This window comes from Drosophila suzukii, chromosome X (assembly GCF_043229965.1).
Source record: "Drosophila suzukii chromosome X, CBGP_Dsuzu_IsoJpt1.0, whole genome shotgun sequence".
Classification (NCBI taxonomy): domain Eukaryota; kingdom Metazoa; phylum Arthropoda; class Insecta; order Diptera; family Drosophilidae; genus Drosophila; species Drosophila suzukii.
Window position 1 is genome coordinate 19,036,942 of NC_092084.1, and position 23,463 is coordinate 19,060,404.

A 23,463-nucleotide genomic window follows, 5' to 3' on the forward strand; every position below is an offset into this window, starting at 1 on the left:
GATTCCCCTTTTTTTGGGCTGTAGGATTTGCAGTGGTGCTTCTTCATCGATAACGAAATTGTTTTCACCAGATGCTCTTGGCCTTCAATGGGTTAATGGCCAGGAGTTGCGAAGCAGCATCCTGCAAAAAAAAAAATGGGAAAAAAGCAAAGAGAACGTTGCGGGATTTCCTGGGGTAGTGCGTTATGACCGAGAATTGCTTGTTTGTTTGTGGTGATAGCGGACCAAGAATACTGCTCTGGACCCCCGGAACCCCAGACCCAAAAACCCCTTGACCCCCAACCCCATTTTAGCCGCTTCCGGCGTGGCTGAAAATTGCATTCCATGGATGTATCTCTGGCATAAACGTAGTTGCAAGCGCATTCCCCGGAGCGGAGTGCAGTTAAGCGCAATCTTGTCTAGAATTTCAATACCAAACAAAACGCTTGACGCTTTGACAGCCCATGGAGCGGGGGCCCCCTATGCCCCCTTGGGGCCGTAGGTGGGTTAAGGGGTTAAGAGTGGAGTGATGAGGGCGCTGGAAGGTTCTTAGAAGCAATCTAGACAAGTGGAAATTGTTCAGAATGATGCAATTGCAGCAGACGTCAAACGGCAAAAGTAACAAACAAAGGCCGCCAAGAGCGGAACTGTAACTTAACATTTTTTAAAGGGGGGGATAAAGGGTTAATTTGTCATTCTATATTATATGGTCGTATTCAGGGATAATCTCTTTCCATATTTCTTGAAAGGCTAGCTGAGTAAGGGGCATCTAATAGTCGAAACACTTCGACAATAGCGCTCTTTCATGTTTTTATTATCCCTTTAAACATAGATACGTCTTTCCTTATAACACATTTTTGGCACACTTTTGCTATCAAAAATTTCAAAGGAAAACTTTTACTATTTGAAAACCATAAACATCATTTATGAATCCATTAAAATCTTCAGTACACTTTAATCGTGTGTTTAAAAAAAGAAACTAAAACATAAAAAGGTTACTTTGCACTTACAAATTCCAATTAAAAACCATTCTTTCAATATACAAAAAAATTCATTTAAGATTTATCAAGTGTTAGTCCAATGGAAAAAACATTTATTAACAACAAATATCCAGCAATTTTTGGCATTAAAAATACACCTGCTAATCTGGCAAATATTTTTCTTCATTTATTAACCACAAATGGGTTCCAAAATATTAACAAAGCTGGTTTTAAATTCTTAAAACACACTTTTGACTGTGCTTATTGTGAATATAAATATCATACGATTTACCTTGATTTAAAATCGTATCAATCTTTTATTTGTGGAATATCTTTCCATAGAAATGCGGACTTATCATTCTTTTTTTAATAAGAAGGATCGCCATATTCGCTGACAAGTAGTATTTACTTAATGATAACATAAAAGTTAATACATTTTTGATTTATAGAGACAGAAATAAATGTTACAAGCCGATTGATAAATGATTTGATATTAATGTTGATATACAGCTGTGCTAAAAGTAGTGTTTATAACGATAGGTAATATTTAAGTAAGTTATATTACAAAATAAAAATATTTCCTTAATATTCGAGATGGTATAAAGAATTCTTTCTATACTAAATACAAAAAAATATGTTATTTCATCATTTCCTATATTTTTCAGTAAGAATAGTATACTATTATTTTGAAGAGAGCTGTAGTTCCTATAAACGATATCTGACTAACACGGGATTTCCCCTGCTGTTATATTTTTATTGGGGCAAAGTAACCCACTAACGCAAAGCTTGTATCTTTTTGCTGTGCACCTGTTTTTCACCTGCCTTGAACGAATTTTCCTTGGCCCCTCGGGGAATCCCCGACTGAGCCATTTTTCCCAGCTGCTCCCAGCTGAGTTTCTCTGAGTCCATTCAAATGCATTTCCTTGCAGCAGGTTTTTAAACCCCCCCCTGGTTTTCTTCTGCTTATGTTCACAAGGGTGTGTGTTTCCCTTCTTCTCAAACTTGCCGCAAGTTTCGTTTTTCACTTTATTACCGCAGGACATTTGCTCGTGCGTTGAGGTCCTTGCCACAAACAAGAACAACAACAACAACAACAACTGGAAAGAATAAACGCAAAAAGGCAAAAAAAAAAAGAAATGCCACCCAAAACCACCCACTTTGTGAGGTTTTCCCCTGCATTTTCTGGGCCTTTGAAGGGTCGCTTCCATTTTGACATTCAACTTTTCGTGGCATTGTTGGTCGACACACAATGGGCCACAATTTGCTGCTTTTATTTATGGAAAATTAAAATTAAAACTGATTAATTAAGCAGCAGCAGCAGCAAAGTCAGTGCGGCAAAAACAACAGGCAGCCGAATTAAATAAATAAAATAGTACACAACGTTATTTTGTTTTTTTTTCAGTTGGCTTTGCTGAACTTTTGTATGAATTTTTAAATTACTCGTATAAAATTTATGTTTTTCTTTTCAACGCTCGCACACATGGGAGTGCGGAGTGGGGTGCCAGAGGGTCAAACAAGGGGGGGCGGCGGCGGCCAAGGGGGGCAGGGCGGCCAGACCAGTTTCAGTTTTCAGACTTTGTCGTTGAAAATCTCTCGAACAAATTTCCGAAGCGTGAAGAGCGTCAAACAACAACGGCGTCTCAAAAGCGGCTCTAAAAAAATCAAAATCAAACAGCTGTTTTTGTTCAAACTTGAAACACTGACAAAAAAGAAACCGATATTTACAAAAAAGCACTGAACAAAAAATATATTATATTCTTTATTAATTGACTATATGTTTTATGATTAAAAACTGTACTTCAAAACTATTTGTATAAATAATATTTTACAATAAGAAAAAAAATTGTTACATATGAGTTGTAGGTTGTTATATAAATGTTTTACAATACTTAGTTCAAAAATATTTTAATTTATCTTTTCGACAGATTCCTATTGCTAAAAAAACATATTATATGAGTCTCCCAAAAAGTAATTTGATTTATTTTTGATTAAAAATCTGATAATATTAAGTAATCTTATAAAAAAAATTGTTCTTAATGCAAAGTCCAAAATGATATATATTTATTCTGAGTGCAAAGTCAACTCGATTGTTGTTGCTACCGTTGATGTTGCTGCCGTGTTTGATGTTGCTGCTGCTGCTGTCGTCGCGATCTCAACTCCCGATCAGAGTTGAGCCGAATTAGATGTCTCTTTTTGGCTTGATTGAGATTTGCTTTCGATTTTTTCCTCTGACCATACACACTCTATAAGTCGGAGTCTTACGATCATGACATATATTTGTTAATAACAGAAATATTGAATAATATTAATAATTTATTAATATTTTAATATAAACAAATCTTCTGGGGCATAATATTATATTTAAAGCATCTTAGTGTGTTAATTACAGAAGCTGTTGTCTTAATATAAACAAATCTTCTGGGATATAATATTATATTTAAAAACAATCAAGTACTTTCTATACGCTATATAAGTAAAGCTAATTAATTTATATATTTTGCATACTTTGACTAAGAAATTTAACATCTAAATCCTTTCACTATGAGTCTTTTAAGTTCTAAAAATAATGTATATCATTTTGGTGTAATACTGGCAAATATTAGTAAATAAAAATTTATATTTAAAGAGAAGAAATAAATATGAATATGTAAAAAACATTTTTTTTATCAAGTCAAAAAGTTTTTTTTTAAATAAAAGTTGAATATAAATTTGTATCTGTGATACAGACACTTGAAGTCTCGAATTTATATTATATCTTATGATGTCCAAACAAGCTAAACAAATTTAAGGGCATATAAAATGAGGTGTACGACTGTTAATTTGTCCGATTTTGATTTGTTACTGTTCGCCTGGGGCTCGTTCTCAAACTCAAACTCGAACTCGGACTCTGTCTATCTGAATCGGAATCCGCATCTTTGTAGTAAATGTATCTGTAGCTGTGACGCCAAAGCCAAAGCCTTAGCTATAGCTAAAACTGAATCTGAGGCTGATGCTGATGCTGATGCTGACTCAAGGTGACGTAATGGCAACGCCTAAAGTGGCTTTTATACGCTCCACCAGATCAAGTATCAATTACAAATAAGCAAAAGTGGTCAATTTGTGTGGGTCAGGGGGCGCGATGCCTTCGAGGGGCAAGGAAATCTCTGGCTAAAGTCACTTGGGAATTGTGGATGTGGAATTGGGATTGGGATTGGGATCGAACGGCGCTAACATTTGAGGTAAACAGACCGAGTGGCACTTGGCGATACAGAAATATCTGATTTGTGATTTTGTGGGCAACTGCGAACTTTTCTCGCCCCGCATCGAAGTTTATTTGAGTATAAATTATAAGGCACTAAAAATAGCCGATCTCATTTCGTTGGCATCTGCAGTATCTGAGTATCTGAGTATCTCGAGGATATCGGTTTACATTTGGCCAAAAAAAAAACAAAAAAAAATCTCCTCAAACTGACGTTTTAACTTTCGTCTTGGCCACTGACACTTGCCAACAGCTGTCACTCCCAAAAAATCCTCCTCATCCTCAAAAAAAAATAAACCTTCAACTTCAACAGAAGCCCAAATTCAAAGTTAATCGCAACAAAAAGAAAAAAAACCTAAAAAACCAAACAGTGAAAAAACGGTAGCAATAACAATTCGCATAACAAATGTAAATAAACAATAGCGAGGGAAGGGGCACAAAAAACCAGATAAATAAATCGGTATTGTTGAATGCTGGCCGGCTTCAGTAACAACAGAAATATCACCATTAATTGGCAGATTGGCAGAAAATTAAACAACCAGATATTTAGCAAAGGCCACAATAAGTGCAGAAATTAACTCGCTCAAGTTTGCGCTGTTTTTTAACACCTCGTCAACGGCACCAACAAAAAAAAGTTCTACATTTTGTTCATATTCCCCAGCGAGGAAAGCGATTTTATATCATCACAATTCGATTTAACTTAGCACTTGAATGCTTCGAGAGAAATCTTTAAATGAGTCCAAATGAGTTCGGTATATTTATTTATTGAGCAGGAAGTAATATGCTAACTCTAGAAATTTTAGATTGCATGGTACTTTTGATTCTGTGATTAACATTTTAAAATTAATTATAATATATTGCCTTAAAATGACTAACAATAATTTGGCATAAGTAGTGGTATGTATGTAAATAGGTTTAAAGTATATATATATTTATAATTTTTAAAAATCGAATTATTTTAGAAACAATAATAGTAATATTTTAGGAAAAATATTATTGTTCCAACGTAGTTCAAAAAGCTATTTAGTTTCAAAAAAGTATATTATAGATTTTCATTTTGGAAAATATTTTAATTATTTAAAATCAAATTATTTTAAAAACAATAATAGCAATATTGAGGGAAAAATATTATTGTTCCAACGTAGCTCTAATAGATATTGAGTTTCAAAAATGTATATTTTAGATTTTCATTTTTGAAAATAGGTTTAATATATTTATATTTATTTAAACAAATAAATAACAGTAATAACAATTACAATAATATTTAAGGAAAAATATTGTTGTTCCAAGGTAGCCAGCATATTTATTTAAGTTCCTAAAATGTTTAGGATTGATTTTCATTTTGATCTTAAAGTTTATAGATTGAAAAGTTTTCTTGGTCTTGTTAAATGTAAAAAACTTTCCTTGAGTAAACTGGCTTATATAAATATTTCTAACATCTTTGTATTTTCCCATGCTCTAAAATGCTAATAGTTGAGCGTATTGAAAGTTCGTTTCGACTTCGATTTGCTTATTTTTCTGCTTCATTTCGTTACCCCTCAAAAAACCCCTGTTTTTTTCTATCTGGGTCTTTTGTTTGTGTTTATTTTTGTTAATCTGTGTCTTTTATTGTTGTTGCTGCCGCCGTTTTTTTGTTTTTTTTTTGCCTATTTGCACTTTTCCGTCGTTTATTTGTCTTTCAACTTTTCGACTTTGTGCTTAGAGTTCATGAGCGCCAAGCGAAGCCCCCTTCCCCCAAAAAATTCGAGTCATGTAAACAAATGTTTAAAAATGAATTTTTCAATTCCCATTTAATGTGGCAGCAACATGAACAATAACAAGCTGTCCATCCCTTTCCAATTACAAGCTGCCCACCGCAAGGGAATTGGGTGTGTGTGTGTGGAGGTCAAGGACGTGTCGAGGTCAACACAGGGCCGTAGGTCAAAGGGGGCTGTAGGGTGACCACTGGGAAAACTTCACACACCGGCTGATGGGACACTTGGTACTCATTTGCAATCCCATTTTTTGTGGCTCCTCTGGTGATTTATTCATCACGAATCTCTAACCCACTTGTTTGGTTCTATTTCCATAGTAAGTACTTTGGTGAATTCACTTTGCCCCTTATAAGAATTTATTTCGTTCGTTTTTATATATTTTTAAAAGTTTCTCTAATGTTCTATTTGGTTTTTATATTTCAACCGAAATCCCCTTTTTTATTTGTAAACTTATCCGTCTTTCTACAATTTCAATTGATATTTACAACCCCACTCGGGTAGTAGTATGTATTTTATTTCAAATTTTTTATTTCTACTCATCACATTTTTTTGTATAACCCCCCCATAACCAAATTCTGGATACGCCACTGAGTTGAATAATGTTAAATTGATAATGAAAAATGCAATCTATCGTTTTTTCTCTTGGAAAATACTCGGAAACAGAAAATAGAGAAATAAGCAAGGTAGCGACTATTGTTACAGTGAGTGAGGGCTAGAAAAATATATTTGCATTTTACACTGATACTTGTGAAATACTATAAAATATTGGGAACTCATCAAAGTGATCCTTACTAAATAGTTGCGGAACTTTAACCTTCCTTAATATTTTTTGATTCCTTATAATTTATTACAAGATCATCCTCCCCTGATTGTTCCCATTTTGATTTCTTTCCTTAATATTTTTTGATGCCTTATAACTCATTACAAGATCATCCTCCCTGATTTTCCCCATTCCGATTTCCCGTATTATACACCCAAGTACATCTCCTTCCGTTTCCAATCCCCCGGAATTATTATTCTGGTCCCTCGGCATGTGGCGGATGATTAGCATTAATCAAGCTACTGATGGCTCCGCTTATCATTACGATGATGATGCCTTGATGGATGCGATGGCCGATGGAGAGAACTTTCCGCTGCGTATAAAGCAATCAAAGCACCGATCTGATCCGATCCATAAACACATTGTCTCGCCGGCCAGCGTGTGCCTCATAAAAATGTTTCCATTCGCATTTAGTGGTAATTACCGCACGGCATGATCACTAGATTTGGATTCTGGATCTGGATGATCTTATCCCCACCGGGGGTCATTGGTGCAGATCACCCAGCACCCCTCTATTTCTCTTTTATTATCCCACGATTGCCTAACTTAACTACACAAGAATTCCCATTACGATTTCCCATTTTTGTTTGCCCAGTTTTATTCCATAATTAATTTTTTTCTTGATAATTATAGATAGCTATTGACCGGGTACACAGTTTTTTTTTACGCCTTTATGCCATTTGGGATTTACTTTAGCCACTTACAATTTGCATTGTTTTCTGGAGGGAGGGGGAGGGGGGAAAAAGCCCCTGTGGGGCACGCCCCTGGCCTCAATTAGAGAAAACAGCTGCATTGACTTTTGTCTTTAGTCGTCTAGTGGCTAAGTCTTGGCTTAGCAAGTGATTATAGGTGAATGCAGTTTCCATATAGCCGTAAATATAGGCGAGCGCATATGTCGCTGCCAAACAAAAGACAAAGAAGTGTACGTAATTCGCTTTAAATATTTATAGAGTGTTCACTGTCTGCCGCACTCATCGTGATTGTGCCTTGAGGACCACAGAATGGGAATCGGAATCAGAATGGGAATAAGAACAAGAATCTGAATTGGAATCAGTTCAGTGGCAAAGTCGACAACTCATTGTTTAAGCACAGAGATCAGGTCTACACTGATGAAAATAGGTCAGATAGGGCAAACTAAAAATACCTTAGAGATCAAAACTACAAGTACTTAAAGGTTAAAATAAAAACACATTTAAAAAAAAATTGACTAAGATAAAACATTTACACAGAAATTTGGAAATTCTTTGTTTAAATTATATTATTATAAAAATAACATTTCAATTAAAAGGGGTAGTTTTACAGTAACCTTTAACTATACAGTTCCATAATAATTGGTTCATTAATAAAAAGTGTTATGGGATTTTTGTGTATTTTTGCTTCTAAGGTTTTCTTAAACAATTTTCACTTATAACACGAATGTCTGGGCTTATAAAACCATTTTAAAACTTTAAAAAAATGTATAAAGTGGACAAAGATTTTTTCCAAGTGTATGCTTTAGCTGATGATGATGACGATGACTTTGCCAGATACTAATGCGTCACTCACACACCGACACTCGCATCAAACGAGTATCATATCAAATGTTAATGAGCAATTTGTGCATAATCACGGCGCACAAGCCGCAAAAGCCGCACATTGCGAAATCGCAGTGTGGCATGAGTTTGGCACAAGCACAACTGCAACTGCAGCAGCAGCAACTTCGCAGCAGCAACAGCAACATCACAGCGGCAACATCAAAATCACAGCTGCAACGGCAACCAACAAGTGGGGCAATCAGTCAAAGAACCATTTTGCGGAAGCTGCACTATTGGAGTTTCGCTTCAGTCCAATGGCATGATTAATGGTTCGATATCGGTGTATATAGGGGAAATATAAGGGAAATCCATAAATTAATATTGCCAGAATCAGAAGCTTCACAGAAGCTGGTATATAGATGAAATATAGGGGAATGCCATACAAGAATATTGTCAGAATCAATACAAAATCAAAGGCTTTACAAATCTTTAATGTTGACCCATCTATCTAACAATTTTAGCTCCAATGTTTAAGAAATGTTTCCTATTCCAAAACCTTGTTATAAAAATATTTGTCCATTATATAATACGTGAGTACGTTGAATTTCCTATTCATAACTCTAGTTTCCCGCTTTCTTACCTAATAAATCTTCGTTCTTATCGACATGGTTACCCCACATACCTTTCCTTTAGGGCCAGACAAGAAGTATCAAAGTCTTTGCATCGCATTTATCAACCCTAATCGATCTGCACACAACAAATTGCGATTGCATTGTCGAACTTTGGGACTTCACACAGATAAATAGTGTGTACATATAAAAATGTATATATATATTATATATTCACGATCGGTCGTATCGTATCTGGGCGTCTGCTTCCTGCCGTTGCACTTGGCACTTAACACCCGACACTTGCTGCAGCTGGGGTTCATTCAAATGCCCGATATCGGAGCTGTAAATGAGCAAACAATTGCGCTTTGTCAAATGACATAATCCCCCATAAATATTGTATAAACAATATGGAATTGAGTTCTATCTACTGCAGTTGCTGCTTTTATTTCTTTACTGTCGATGCGTCATAAGACAGCTTGAAATGTAAGTCAATGCACTGGAAAAATAGCACTTAAAACTTATAGTTTTTAATAAAAATGAAATATAATAAAAATCAAATATTTAAAGCTAGCTTTTTGATATATTTTTAAAAAGTAATAAGGATATGTTGCATTTTTATTTACAAAGTATAGCCAAAATAAATACAAAGTATAGCCAAAACTTTGTAAAATAAATATAAATCGTTCAGCATGCAATATAAAATGGTATAGGGGATCTTTTTAGGATTGAAATATTTCTAGCAATATAATTTTGTATACATTTTGTATATATTTTTAAGAGTTAATATTAATCTTACAACATGCAATATAAAATGGTATGGGGGAACCTTTAAAGATTGAAATATTTCCAGCAATATTATTTTGCATACATTTTTCATGTATTTTTAAGAGTTCTGAGGGTACGTTAATTTTTTTTCACTAATGATACCCTCAGATCTCCTAAAAATATATGAAAAAGTATCATATGTTTGAAGATAATATGTGTGTGATTTTTTAAAAAGAGTTCTTTAAGCTTGATAATATTTTTTTGTGTGGAGCTAGACAAAAGAATGGATTGTGGGGGAAATACTTGAATAACTGAGCTAGTTACACCACCGTTACAATGGGCTGTAGGCGTGACAAGTACAACAGCAACATCGACGGCTGCAACAGCAACAGCAGCAGCAACAGCAACAGCAACAGCAACAGCAACAGCAACAGCAACAGCAACAGCAACAGCAACAGCAACAGCAACAGCAACAGCAACAGCAACAGCAACAGCAACAGCAACAGCAACAGCAACAGCAACAGCAACAGCAACAGCAACAGCAACAGCAACAGCAACAGCAACAGCAACAGCAACAGCAACAGCAACAGCAACAGCAACAGCAACAGCAACAGCAACAGCAACAGCAACAGCAACAGCAACAGCAACAGCAACAGCAACAGCAACAGCAACAGCAACAGCAACAGCAACAGCAAGAGCAACAGCAACAGCAGCAACAACAGCAACAGCAAACAGCAATCAGCTGCTGATACAAATTAATTACGACGCAGACAGAGCGCAGACGACGGCTGCCTTATATGCTATATATATGCCTATACATCATACTATACATATATCGCGTGGGGAGATCTCGGCTTGACATTGGCATCTCGGCAAGAAGGGAAGCCCGCCAAGTGCCCGGCAAACCGGCAGAGCAAGTGCCGTAATCCGAGACATCCGAGATGAGATACTGCCGCCGATCTCACAGCTGCACCATATAAAATATGTACTTACATGTGTACATCTTTATACAAGTATATGTATTAAAAAAAACAGGAAGTAATCGCTCTCCTTTGCATGCGAGCGATTTACAATAAATAATTATGATAATGCTGCTGTTGCTGTTGCTGCTGGCAATGTCAGAGATGAATCTCGGGCAATGACACAGCTAAATCGACAGGAAGGAAGTGTTTGCACTTGTTAATGCCCGGATCCCCGGATCCCCGGATCCCCGAACCCCCTGAGCACCGATAACCGATCTCCACGCCCCCCGAGCAACATGAGCAACACATCAACCAGCAGCAACACAATCAGCAGCAACATCAGCAGCAGCAGCAGCAGCAGCAACATCATCATCATCATCACCGGCAACACCTTCGAATAAGAAAAAAAAACATAACGAGAGGAGGCGGGGTAGGCGTGACATGGGCTTTTTGGGGGCGTGGCGAAAGCAATATCTGTCAGCCATTAAAGTCAGAACTAAAGCTATCTGTAAAATCAGCATTTGCAATAATAGTAAAAAAGGGGTTTTAAGTACCTACTTTTTGAAATCAACATAACAGCAAAATCTATAAATATTAAGTGGGATGGGAAAAATATTTTAAACTATATAATTTGCGTATTACTCATTTTAAACTCAGCTATTTTATAATTATTACCTGAAACGTATGTGAAAAAATTAGTTTAAATTATAAATTCAAATAAGTGAATATATTATAATATCACATAAAAAAGATAAATTGATATATGGTTATAGGGGACATTTTTGGAATATAATATATAATACATAATCCCCCCGAGTGGGGGGATCTATACCGTGGATCCCCACATGCTATATATCTTAATAAGATAACATTTACATTGAAATAAACATGGTGTAAATTTGGTAAAGTCAAGGAACTTAAATCACAACCTAATGCCATAACAATTTATCTAGACTTTAACTGAAAACTAAGAGTTTGCAAAAGGCCCAACTTTTAAGCTTAACCACAACACATTCGGAGGAAAAAAAAACATTTCCATTTCACCATTAAAGCACTTACGCCCACAGAAGGGATTTCTGAACTTTCTTCTGAAGAACACTTTCCTTTTTTCCTCTCCCTTTTTTTTGGGGGGCTTACAGATGTCGTTTGGCGCTGTTGTTCTTTTGAATTTTGAATACGAGAGTGTCTGTCTTCATTTGACTTTCTGGCACTCTTGTACGGCTACAATTTCGTTGTTCGACGGGTTTAAATTTCGTCGCACTTGGCGTTAAATGAAAATGATAATAAATACAATGATCGGAGTGGGACAGCATTTGTGACATTCGAATTACATGGTGGTCAGAGTGCAAATAATTCCAGGAATTCTCTGGCATTCCTCAAATATTATTATCACTCTTTGCACTCGACATTTGGCATTCTGTACTCGCTGTACCAGTAATTACCACATGGCAACCCACCTGAGAACATTTTTATGCCGAAATTTATACACCTGAACTTTACGTGTTGTGTGTTTTTATTCACCCAATGCTTTTTTCTTAATGTTGTATAAGTTTGGGGTAAACAAATAGTTATAGCATGCTGAAATTGCTAACCATTCATAAAAGGTCTATCATCAAAGAGCAAATTTCCATTAAGATTTTGAATTTCGAGGAAAAATGGGGCGCCAAGTCAATGGAAAATAGTTTGCAGATTTAATTACTTGGTTAATAAAAAAAAGAACTCATTGATTTGTAAGCAAAGCATAAATAAGCAATTTAAATTAAAGAGTGGTTATTTTTATAATTTAAATACCTATATGTTTTTAATAGTTCCTAAAAAAATACTAAATTGATTTTAAGTTTAACTACTCTCTGAAATTGGTACAACACAATTTACGAGCTTAGTGGAATTTGTACGCAGTATCATTATATGATTATTGCCCCTGTGGCGACCTTACCTCCCCCTTCGCCCACCCATGCAACAACACCCCCCCCCACCAGCATGTTTTTTTTTCACCCCCCCTCTTAAGCGGAAGCCACCAAACAAGCGGGATTCATGAGCACATCATCATTATCATTGGGGCCATTATTATGCATTATGTGTGCCCCGATTACCATCTCCGTTTGTCGGACGGACGGATGGCTTCCCGCTGTCCATGGGAGTGGGAAAAAGGGGGATGGGGGTTTGGGAGCTGGGGGGGGGGAAATACTGTTGGAAAAGTGCTGCTGAAAGTTGGTAAGGATAAGCGGACTTTACGCAACTTTGCCCTGTGAAGCCCCCGCTTACATGGCCCATCACATGATTATGTTCATGAGTTGTATAAAATTACGAAACAAATGCGAGAGCAGCAATTGATTATCTAAATTTTTATATTTTCGGGGGGGAAAATATGTTACGAGCTGTGGCCCGAAGTTATTTCACATTTTCTACAAATTAAAAGGGGGGAAAATGTTATGAACCTTTAACATTTCTTGAAAAAACACTTAAGGGTTTTCTTCTACTTATTAAATTTTATGACTAGCTTTCTTTGAGCAATAAGTATCACATATTACATTTTAAAAATGCCATAATGTGTAAAAGTACTAAAGACATAAATCTAAATTGAAGCAATAATCTAGAAAGCATTCTAGTGGAAAGTAAATAACGCACTTATCACACTTTTCGCCGGGAACTTGACAGAGTTTTATCCAAACTATGTCACAGGAAATCAGTTCAACTTTAATAGCTCATGCATCAGATACTGGGGTAGTATTGCTTTTCTCACTCCCCCAAAAGTCTGAAGTTTTTCACACAGCCAAAGTTTGTGAAATAGCTTGGAAAATAAGTTTCGTTGAGCGATGATAAGAACTGACAAACAACTTGATACATTGGATAAGCACTTGGCGATAATGTTGGTTGACAGTGGGGGGAGGGGGGTTGTAGAGAATTGGAGAAGTGTAGAGAGATTCGATGAGAGATTTGGAGAGAGATTCGGGGAATGGGAAATGCGACTAGTTGCTAATTAAAAGCGGCGACAAATTGAATCAAACTTAAGTCAAAGTTGGACCTTGCACGATTTTCTCAATATCTCTAGTATATCTAGCTCGAACTTTTCCTCTCTTTTACTACATATATTCGAGTATAAGTATATGTATTTCAACTTCTCTCCGAAAGCCAGACAAACAGCCGCCAACGATAATCGATGAACACAAAGCCAGCGAAAAATAAAACTTGAAATTTATCACCGAAAGATTCTTGAACTCGTCACTAAGGTCGTCAACTGTCCCCTGATCCCCCTTGACCCCCTCCCAACCAAAACCCCCGATCGGAACAGGTATCTCGGTGTGTGCTGACTGATTGTTTGACTGATTGATCGCTCGATCGTTGATTGATTAACTCCAGCTCAGGCTTTTCTTACACAAAGAGAAATGAGTAATTTAAACAATACCAGTGGCCCACTGTCCTCTATTTTGTAAATATTATTTACTTACTGTGTCTTGTGATATAATAATATAATATAATATAATAATAATATAACATGATAACTAGAAATTCATTTATTTTTGGAAACGGTTTTGTAAATGCTAATGACTGTTTATATATTAAGAATGATTTAAATTTTTTTCATGTTTAATTTAAGTTGAATACTAAACGTTTATAAAGATACATTAATATAATTTGCTATATCAATATTATAATATAAGGTAACCATATAATTATTGATACAAACATTTTAGGATATATGAGTTTCTGTCTGTTTTAAAAAGGATTCAAGTTTAATACACAAAGATAAATGAAAAATGTAACCAATATCAGTGGGCCACTATCCTCCATTTTGTAAACATTATTTACTTTTGGTATTTTTTTTTAATATATTAAGAATGATTTAAATATCTGTTTGATGTTCAATTTTAGTTGAATATAATTATATCAAAGTTGAATACGAACCATTTTGAAAGATTATTTAATGTAATCTATAATATTAACAATATAATAATAGGTACTTATATAATTATTATTACGAAAGTTCTAGAATAAATGAGTTTATATCCATTTATAAAAAGGTTCGAAAAGTAGACTACAATTTTTTTCAACATTAAATGGAAGCAATTTTAATGATTTGGTTTTATTATGAAATGCGGGGGACAATTTAACACCTTAGGATGTTAAAAATTTAATATGATGACTATTTCTATTTTAATATATTTTCCATACTCTTATTTAACCAATTATTTCTCCCTGTGCATCGTTTCAGGCATGTGGCAGCCATGAGGCGGCTGCGTTCCACTCGCTGCCAGCTGTTATTATGCCCGGCCACTTGTTGCAGGCATTCATGATGCAACTGCTACAGATGCAGCAGCAGCAGCCAGCGGCACAACGAACTCGATTCAAGTCTTTGGCGGTAACCAAGCAAATACAGAAAAAACACTCATACGCCATGTGGGCGCGCGGCGATCGGTGGATGTTGCATGAACAGCACCCGACAATAGCCACACTGGCCCATGGCCAAGGCTAAGGCTAGTGCCACAGCCACACAGCACCACCAGCAATATTAAAGCTAGCACCACCACCACCACCAGACACTACAACAACAACAACAACAACAACCGCAACAACGATACCAGCAACAACAAACAACTGAAATACCCAGAAAAGTTGAAGAATTCCGTTGAACTCAACGGAAACAAAACATCAAGAAAATGTCTGAGGTAAGTTAACATTAAAGTTTCAGAGAGAGAAAAGTCTATACAATAATATTATTAAATCAAACCATAGCTAATATAATTGTAGATTATTTATATTATTACATTTATTATTTTTGGCAAGGCCCTTTTACTTAAACCTTAGGTATACAAATATGGAATATTTATATTATTACAATCAATTGTAAATATGGAATATTATATTATAATGATCCATTGTCTGAACTGGGCTTCGACATTAACATTAACATAACATAACATAACATAATTAACATTAAAAATGGTTAATATATAGTCACCTAAAGATTCATTTACAACAAAACAAAATATATAACATCCTCATAGAGATACAACATATTCAATTGTAATTAAAACATATAGCACTTTAGGTATTTTGAAACCTTCTTGGTTTTTCTCCTTTTAACTAGTTTTCATATTACCTTCTTAAATAGTTTAAAGTTTAAACTTGTTTTTTTCTTATAGTTAGTGCAGTGTGGCCTTAAGGATGATTAAGGGAGCCAAGTGGAGAGCTTCTTTGACGTTGTCTTTCTTGAAGAGACGACGGGGGTCAACATTTCCATTTTTATTGAATTAAAATCGATTTTCAGTTTATTTTATCAAAAGACTTAAGAGCATCAAACACATTAAAAGCAAAAAACCGCACACACTTTCGCACACAGAGACAAGAAGCTCTTCGTAAGTGAGGATGCTTTATGTGTGTGTGGGTGTGTGTGTATGTGTGTGTTCAGGGAATGGAAGAAGAAGAAAATGAAGCCTTCACATACAAAGTCTTCAACTATAAAGTTGAATTAAAGTGGGTGATTGACAAGGGGAATAACCTGCTATAAATGCTAGATAAAAATCAAAGAGATAAAAGTTAAGAACTTTTACCAACATTTGTAAAGCCAATTTAAACATGACATTTGTGAAATGCCAAAATATTTATACATTCTAAAGATGGATTTACAATTTACAGATTTTAAATTCAGTTTCCAGAATTTGTCTTGATAAGAAATCTAACATGGTTTTAAGCAATGGGATAAATCCTAAAAATTTTTTTTTCTAATTTAAAAGTTTTTTTAAAAATATCTTAAAGTGAAGTAAACAGTTTTGGAAAAGCAATAAATCTAAAGAATTTTTTTTCGTAACATAAAAATAAATTTAAAATTACTTTGAAATTAAATTTATTAAAAAAGTTATAGGTTTATTTCTAAAAATGAGATACATTTGTAACTTTTATGCTTGAACATTTTTTTTAAATTTAAATATTTGAATATCTTATTCAGAACGGGCTCTTGACCTTAAGAGAATATTATTCTGGCTTCAAGATTATTTTAGAGCTGCGTTCCTTGGGTTTCGCATTACTTTCGCTGCCCTTTCTCCATCACTTCCTGCTGGCATTTCCCGCATAGGCATTTGAATTTTGGGTCACTGACGTCGTCATCGTCGTCGTAGTCGTCTTCGTCGCCACCGCCTCATGTTTATGTACGAGTTTGCCATGCTATATGGCGGCTATATAGTTATATAGAACATACCAACCTAACCATGGGTAGGTGGATGGATGGGTTGGGGGACCTGGAGCTGGAGCTGGAGCATCGTGAGCAACAGGCGGCAATAACGACTGAGTCAAGCAGCTGTCGCCATAAACAAGCCAAGACCCACCACTGCCACTCGCCACGCACACACACAGACATAAATATTGACCTAATTTGCACCTGTTTACAAATTCATTCGAGCCAGGAGCTCAGCACCACCCAGACCACCCATACCACCCAAAAAACCCATCAATTCCATCCCACCATTTCGCGTCCTGGCAGGACTTTGTGCTTTTGGCGCATGATTTATGCAGCAAACGGAGCGCGACAACCTCGATGGCGTCTCCATCGCGAGCGCTCCTAAGTGGGTCGACCATGTCCACATCCACATCCATATATCCTCGTTCTCATCCACATCCACATTCACATCCACATCCACGTCCAGGTTGCAAGGAAGCCAAGCCCAGCCAAAGGAACCCAACATGCCAGGCTGACTGAATGTGTTCTTGCACAGAGAGAAAATATCCATAAAAATTATTTTAAAAGAAGACATTTGAAAATGGTTTTTTATCACCAATAGATAGTGCTCTCAAATAAAGAATTCATTTTAATTTAACTTTCTAATTTGCTCATTAAAATTTTACATTTAAAAATGGTCACGTTCGTCATATAGTTTAATTTGTATCGGTTGGATCCATAATAATCCCTTTAAACAATATGGATTTCTTTCTCTATGTTTTGGCTTCTCGGCCAGATTGCTAGTTGGCATGTTATTAGGGAGGGAAATTTGCATTTTTAACCCGCTCGTGGAAAAGTTTTGGCAGCGGGAGCTGCAAATTTGCAAATTGCGAAATTCGATGTTATTCTGTGCTGGCTTACGCGGCGTATGCTTGATCTGCTGGGAAAAGCTTCGAAATAAAAAAGAGGAATCCTAGGCTTAACTAAACGAAGGTAAACTGACATGTACATACATATTTGGCTTTCGAAATGGAAAGTCCTAGATTTATAGGATGATACAAAATAGATCAAATTAACTACCAGGCTTTTAAAAAACACTTACAATAGCGCCTAAAAGTATGCAGTGAAAATAAGAAGGTTGTCTATTCTGTTTCAAAACATATTATTGCATACTTTTAGACACCTTTACAAGTAGTATCTGTCTTAGCCTAAGAATAAATGCCTTTAAAATTAAACTTGAAGTTAAAGTTCCGAGTACACTAATCAAAAGCAACTTAAACCAGCTGATAGATGAGGCACTCGAAGAGCAGACTTGAAAATCATCTCCAGTGGGACAATTGGTGCTCCATCAGAAGTGAGTTAATCCGGCGAAGAGTCTGAAATTAAGATACTTAGCTGGGCGAATGCTTAACTTTAATTGCCGAGTGCACCAGTTGCGGATTAGGAGCACTCGAAACGCGATTCAATCGAGGGCTTAATGAGTGTCTTGGTCATTTGCCTCGGCTCGACTCGACTCGAATCGACTCAACCGACCAAAATGATAATTATGATGATGACGATGGCGTCTGGCAATTAGGCCGATTTGCCATCAACTTGTCCTCGCCCTGACATTGCCATTGAATTATCCTCATCCACAACCACATCCACATCCACATCCACATCCTTGTGCTTGTGCCCATTTCTATTTCCACTCTGGTTATTTTCATCGTCATCATCGCTGCTTGTCTTTGACAGCTCGAATCTGTTGTTGTCCGGGCATTGATTTCCTTTGATTGATGCGTTTTTAATGAAGGCGGATAGCCAGGTGCCACGAATCATTAGCGCGATTTTCTCCACGCCCCCCCCCCCCCCCCCCCCCAGCCACTGTACTCTTGATAATATTACTACCATGCCTCCCAGTAAGACAAACAGCCAGCCCTGATCCGCAATAAACTAAATGAAAAATAAATAGTCAATAACAATGGGGCAAGTGGCGGGTCTTCGGGATAGTACCACAAGGCGAAGAAAGTGTCGCAATGTCGTGGCCTGAAATTGACACAGCACTAAAGTTACGACGAGCAAACAAAAGTGGCCAACAAAGCAGCCTCGGGGGTCAGGTAGGCAAAAATGGTTGGCGGGAAATGTGTGGAAAATAAGGGGGAAAACTGGATGGCAGGACAACAGGAAAACTGGCGAAACGTCAGCCGCCATCTACACAAACACGGTCCCACGGACCCAAGGATATCTGTGTAGATATGTCGGGGGGCCAAAGGACCCGAGCCTGCAAGTATGCCATCAACAATATTGTAATCACAAACTATGCAAAAAAGCCAAAACAGAGCAACATGTTACCGAGCTAAATGACACGTCTCCCCTTACCAGCTTGTCATATTTTACATGAACAACACTGCTGCTGGCAGTCCATTTAGAAACACGACAAATCAACCGAGTTAAAGTGGGATAAAGATAAAGTATTCTTAGAATGGACAAATTTGTATTTGCTAAAAATGTAGTAGAAAGGTGTTCGAAAGTATGCAACGATAAATATTTACAGGCAGAAGGAAGGTGGTTTTTCATAGCATACTTTTAGATGCTTACGTTATTTTTGGGTTACAAATCAGTATCAAGTAACATATATTTTTGTTTTTTTATTTTATTTATTTTTGTTTATTTCGAAGGTTAAGATTTCAAAGACCATGATTTCCCCTTGCTTATAATGAATAATGTAATACTCAAGCTATTACGATTTTCTCTCTATTAAAGGGACGCGAATTAAATGGCCATTTAAGTCGCCTTAGCCGACTCTCGTCCCTAATTTCCAATCGAATCATTGGGAATAATGCCCAGGCAAAGACCACAGGCCTCTCTGGGCTTAGGTTCTTGGGAGGGTTCGTTGCGAATTCATGACTTTGACGTTGTCATGGAGGCCGCAATCGGGGGTCAAGGCGGGGCCAAGGTCATAATGAGCAGTGGCGCACCGCAGACCCCCTTTCGCCATCCTCCATCTCAGTCAGACCTCTAATCTCCAATCGCCAAACCTCCATTGAGCCGCAATCTATCTGCTTGAGCAGGCAGTGAAACGGGCGACATACATTTTTGATAGACAGTCTGAGTTAATAGCTTATGGATAATACTTAAATATCCCTAATTGATTGTTAAACAAAACTAACAACTTATTTTGTTTTATGGTAAGTGTTTAATAAATATTACACACTTTACTAATAAAGCTGTCTAAAAGTATGCAACAATAAGTTTTAACAGCAAACGATAAAGTTCCGTTTGTCATTGCATACTTTTAGACACCTTTACAAGTGCCTTAACATTCTAGTAATTTCCTTCACAAGTTCTTGTTTTATATTTAACGAAACAACTTTGCCTGATGTCCAGAATTTTGTTTCCACTTAAAGTGGCTTACGGGCAACAAGGACCAACCAACAGCTGTTTCCGCCGGCTCCGAGCACTTCCTCCAACTGTCGTCCTTCGTATCTCGTCCCTCCAATCCCCCAATCCTGTCATCCTTCCATCCGATCTTTCCGCATCATTATGGGGAAGCTCCCGACGCCTTTGCACTCGCAGCAGCAGCTGTCGAAATTAACATAAAACATTTATGGCAGTGTCGTCGAGTCGCGGGCAGAACTAAGCCGTTTGTATCCTGATTTGCATGCATTTGCATATGAGGAGGATAACAGGGGCAGGATGCGGATGTGGATGGGGATGTGGATGTGGAATGGGTTGTCAAGTGGTGTCCTGGTCGCTTGAGTTGTCGCGTTGAGGCGCGTTTATCTGTGCGTATGCAGAAAGTTTTCCAATTAAAAGTTTCGTCCAGGTCCAAGTCTTACGCCGTTTCCCCGCCTTCCGGCTCCCGTTCGTTTGGTATTGCTCCCAAAGTCCTTCGTCCTTCGTCCTGTTGCGACAATTAAGCCCCATAATGAGCTATAAACTTCCAGCGACAAGTGCAAAAGCCACGGAGTGGGGGAACAAGCGCAGATCCCTGCTTAAATGCGCACATATGTAAGGCAAATAATTACGCATACGCCAGGTGTGACAGCAGAGGTGCTCGCTTCTTCCGACTTCTTTAACACTTAACACTTAAGCCAGAAAACTTTTCATATACTTTAAGGCTTTTAAAAATGTTATAGGTTTAAGAAAGAAGTGGGTTCTGGTAGACAATGCATATTTATATTTTTATTAAGCCTTATAAGGGTCTTTAAAATATAAAGCTTGGGAAAATAAATATTTAAAGAGAGCGACAGAAATCACTTGATGTTTGAAATCACTTTTAAATGTGCCTAAAAGTATGCAGTAAAAAGTCAAAATTAATAAACCAAACTTCAGGACTTAAAATTTATTGCTGCATACTTTTAGACACATTTAAAAAAGATTTTAAAACCCATGTAAAACAAAAATGATTTAGCAGCTCTTCCTTGCTTCGAAATGTTGTATTTAATACATTTTTAATAACTTATGTCTGTCAAGCTGATTGGCCAACACTGGTTGGCATCATTTTGGTACCTTTCTGTGCTACTTTTGTTGTCAAATGAAGCGTGACAGGTGCCAGGGATTGTAAAGCAAACAATTGTCGAAAAATTATTGCTGCCTCATTTGGCTTGGTGGCCCAATTTGGCTTTGACACCTTTGACAGATTGCTTTGCATTGTGTCTCTGTGTCCCTTACCGTTTGCCATTCACCATTTTCACCTTTCCACTTTCACCTCTGGCATTTTGTCCCTGGCCCCGCAGAGGGACTTTGCCAAAAGAATTTCATAATCAGCAGTGCGATAAAAATAAACTTGGCTTGGAGCTGATAAGAGCGTGGGGTGGGGGGTGGTGTCATTACGTCAGCCGCCTTTTGCAACTCGTCAAAAAGGCGGGGGTGGCTGGAAAAGTGGGCGAAAAATGGCCTGCAGCAGCATCATCAGCTGGCAGGGGATTTGTCGAATGTCATTCGCAATAAGCGACCAGCGAATGGAATGTCAAGTGGGTGTGCATCCTCCAAATCCCCAATTCTTACGAACCACCAACCCGCCTACATGTAAGCCTTGTAAAGATGATTTTCCTCTGGTTCTGTCAGTTATCCTCTTGCGACATGTTGATAATTTTCAATCAAAGATATTCGGAAAAAGAATTATGATTTCCACATCTCATATTGAATTCTTATTTTGTAACACCCCTTTAAAAATATTAAATATATAGAAGTATTTTTGGAGTACCCATAAAAACATGTGATTAGTTTCAAGACTTCTTTTTAACATTTTTATACCCGTTACTCGTAGAGTAAAAGGGTATACTAGATTCGTCGGAAAGTATGTAACAGGCAGAAGGAAGCGTCTCCGACCCCATAAAGTATATATATTCTTGATCAGGATCACTAGCCGAGTCGTTCTAGCCATGTCCGTCTGTCCGTCTGTCCGTCTGTCCGTCTGACCGTCTGTCCGTCTGTCTGTCCGTCCGGATGAACGCTGAGATCTCGGAAACTATGAGAGCTAGGCTATTGAGATTTGGCGTACAGATTCCTGAGCTTCTTACGCAGCGCAAGTTTGTTTCAGTAGACTGCCACGCCCACTCTAACGCCCACAAACCGCCCAAAACTGTAACTCCTACAGTTTTGATGCTAGATAGAAAATTTTAACTGAAATGTATTGTTCTCATCAAAACCTATCGATTGACCTAAAAAAAAGTTTGCCACGCCCACTTAAACGCCCACAAACCGCGAAAACCTGTGACGCCCACAATTTGCATGCTAGATAAAAAATTTTAACTGAAATGTATTGGTGTCGTCAATACCTATCGATTGATCCAAAAATAATTCTGCCACGCCCACTCTAACGCCCATAACGCTTAAATCTGTCTACCGCCGGTAGGTGGCGCATTTTAATTTCGCTTTGCTGCTTGCATATCTCCATTTCCCTTTGAGTAACGGGTATCTGATAGTCGAGGTACTCGACTATAGCGTTCTTCCTTGTTTAGTATATAATCATTTTATTTAAATTAAAAATGAACTTAAAATAAATAAAATTTATTAAAATAAACTTCTTGAATTAACCTTTAAACCCTCAAGTAACTAAACTAAAACAAGTGCTTATTGAACATCGAGTATACTTTCGTTTATTTTGCTCTATACGTAAAGAACTCCCCAAGAAATCGCTGCATTTCCTGTCATAACCATCAATATACCAATTTTGTGTTGGTTTCCACAGAACCTTTATCCCCCCCGAAAATTCAATTTAGAATGTGTTGCGGTCCCCCGCCCACTTGTCTTGCCTTGGGGGACATAAACCCCAATCTGGATATCCCATTCGAGGGCTTTCAGCGATTTGCCAGCGGATAAAAAGCAGCTCGTGGCATCCGTGTGGCCCGGCCTTATCATAAATTTCAAGCACGCAGCAAATAAATCCAATTAAATTAGCAACAATCTCAAGTGGCCGACGGATGATGATGGCTCCTGCTCCTCGTGTTGTCTCCAGCTCCTTTGACTGCTCCTTTGACTGCTCCTTCAATTGCTCCTTGGACTGCTCCTGCTCCTGCCTGGCATATCCTTATCCCGCTCCTATTTCGCTGGCCTGGAAGCATTATTTTCAATTTGCCTTTTGCGGTTGACCAGGATTTCCGCCCACCAGCCAACATCTATCTCTTCGAACCCATCTCATCTTGCTGGCCGACCGATGGGCATCGGATTTTTATGGGGATTCGTTGGGTTGTATCTATGTG

General features: G+C 37.4%; 1 protein-coding gene across 1 annotated transcript in view; it reads left to right on the forward strand.

Moving 5' to 3' along the window:
* The window catches only part of Ac13E (Adenylyl cyclase 13E), a 60,256-nt gene that overhangs the window by 2,021 nt on the left and 34,772 nt on the right, over nucleotides 1-23,463 (forward strand). The window contains exon 2 of the mRNA XM_036821195.3: nucleotides 14,837-15,290. Coding sequence (XP_036677090.2) covers nucleotides 15,282-15,290 — 9 coding nt within the window. The 5' untranslated portion in view covers nucleotides 14,837-15,281. The remainder of the gene's footprint in view (nucleotides 1-14,836; nucleotides 15,291-23,463) is intronic.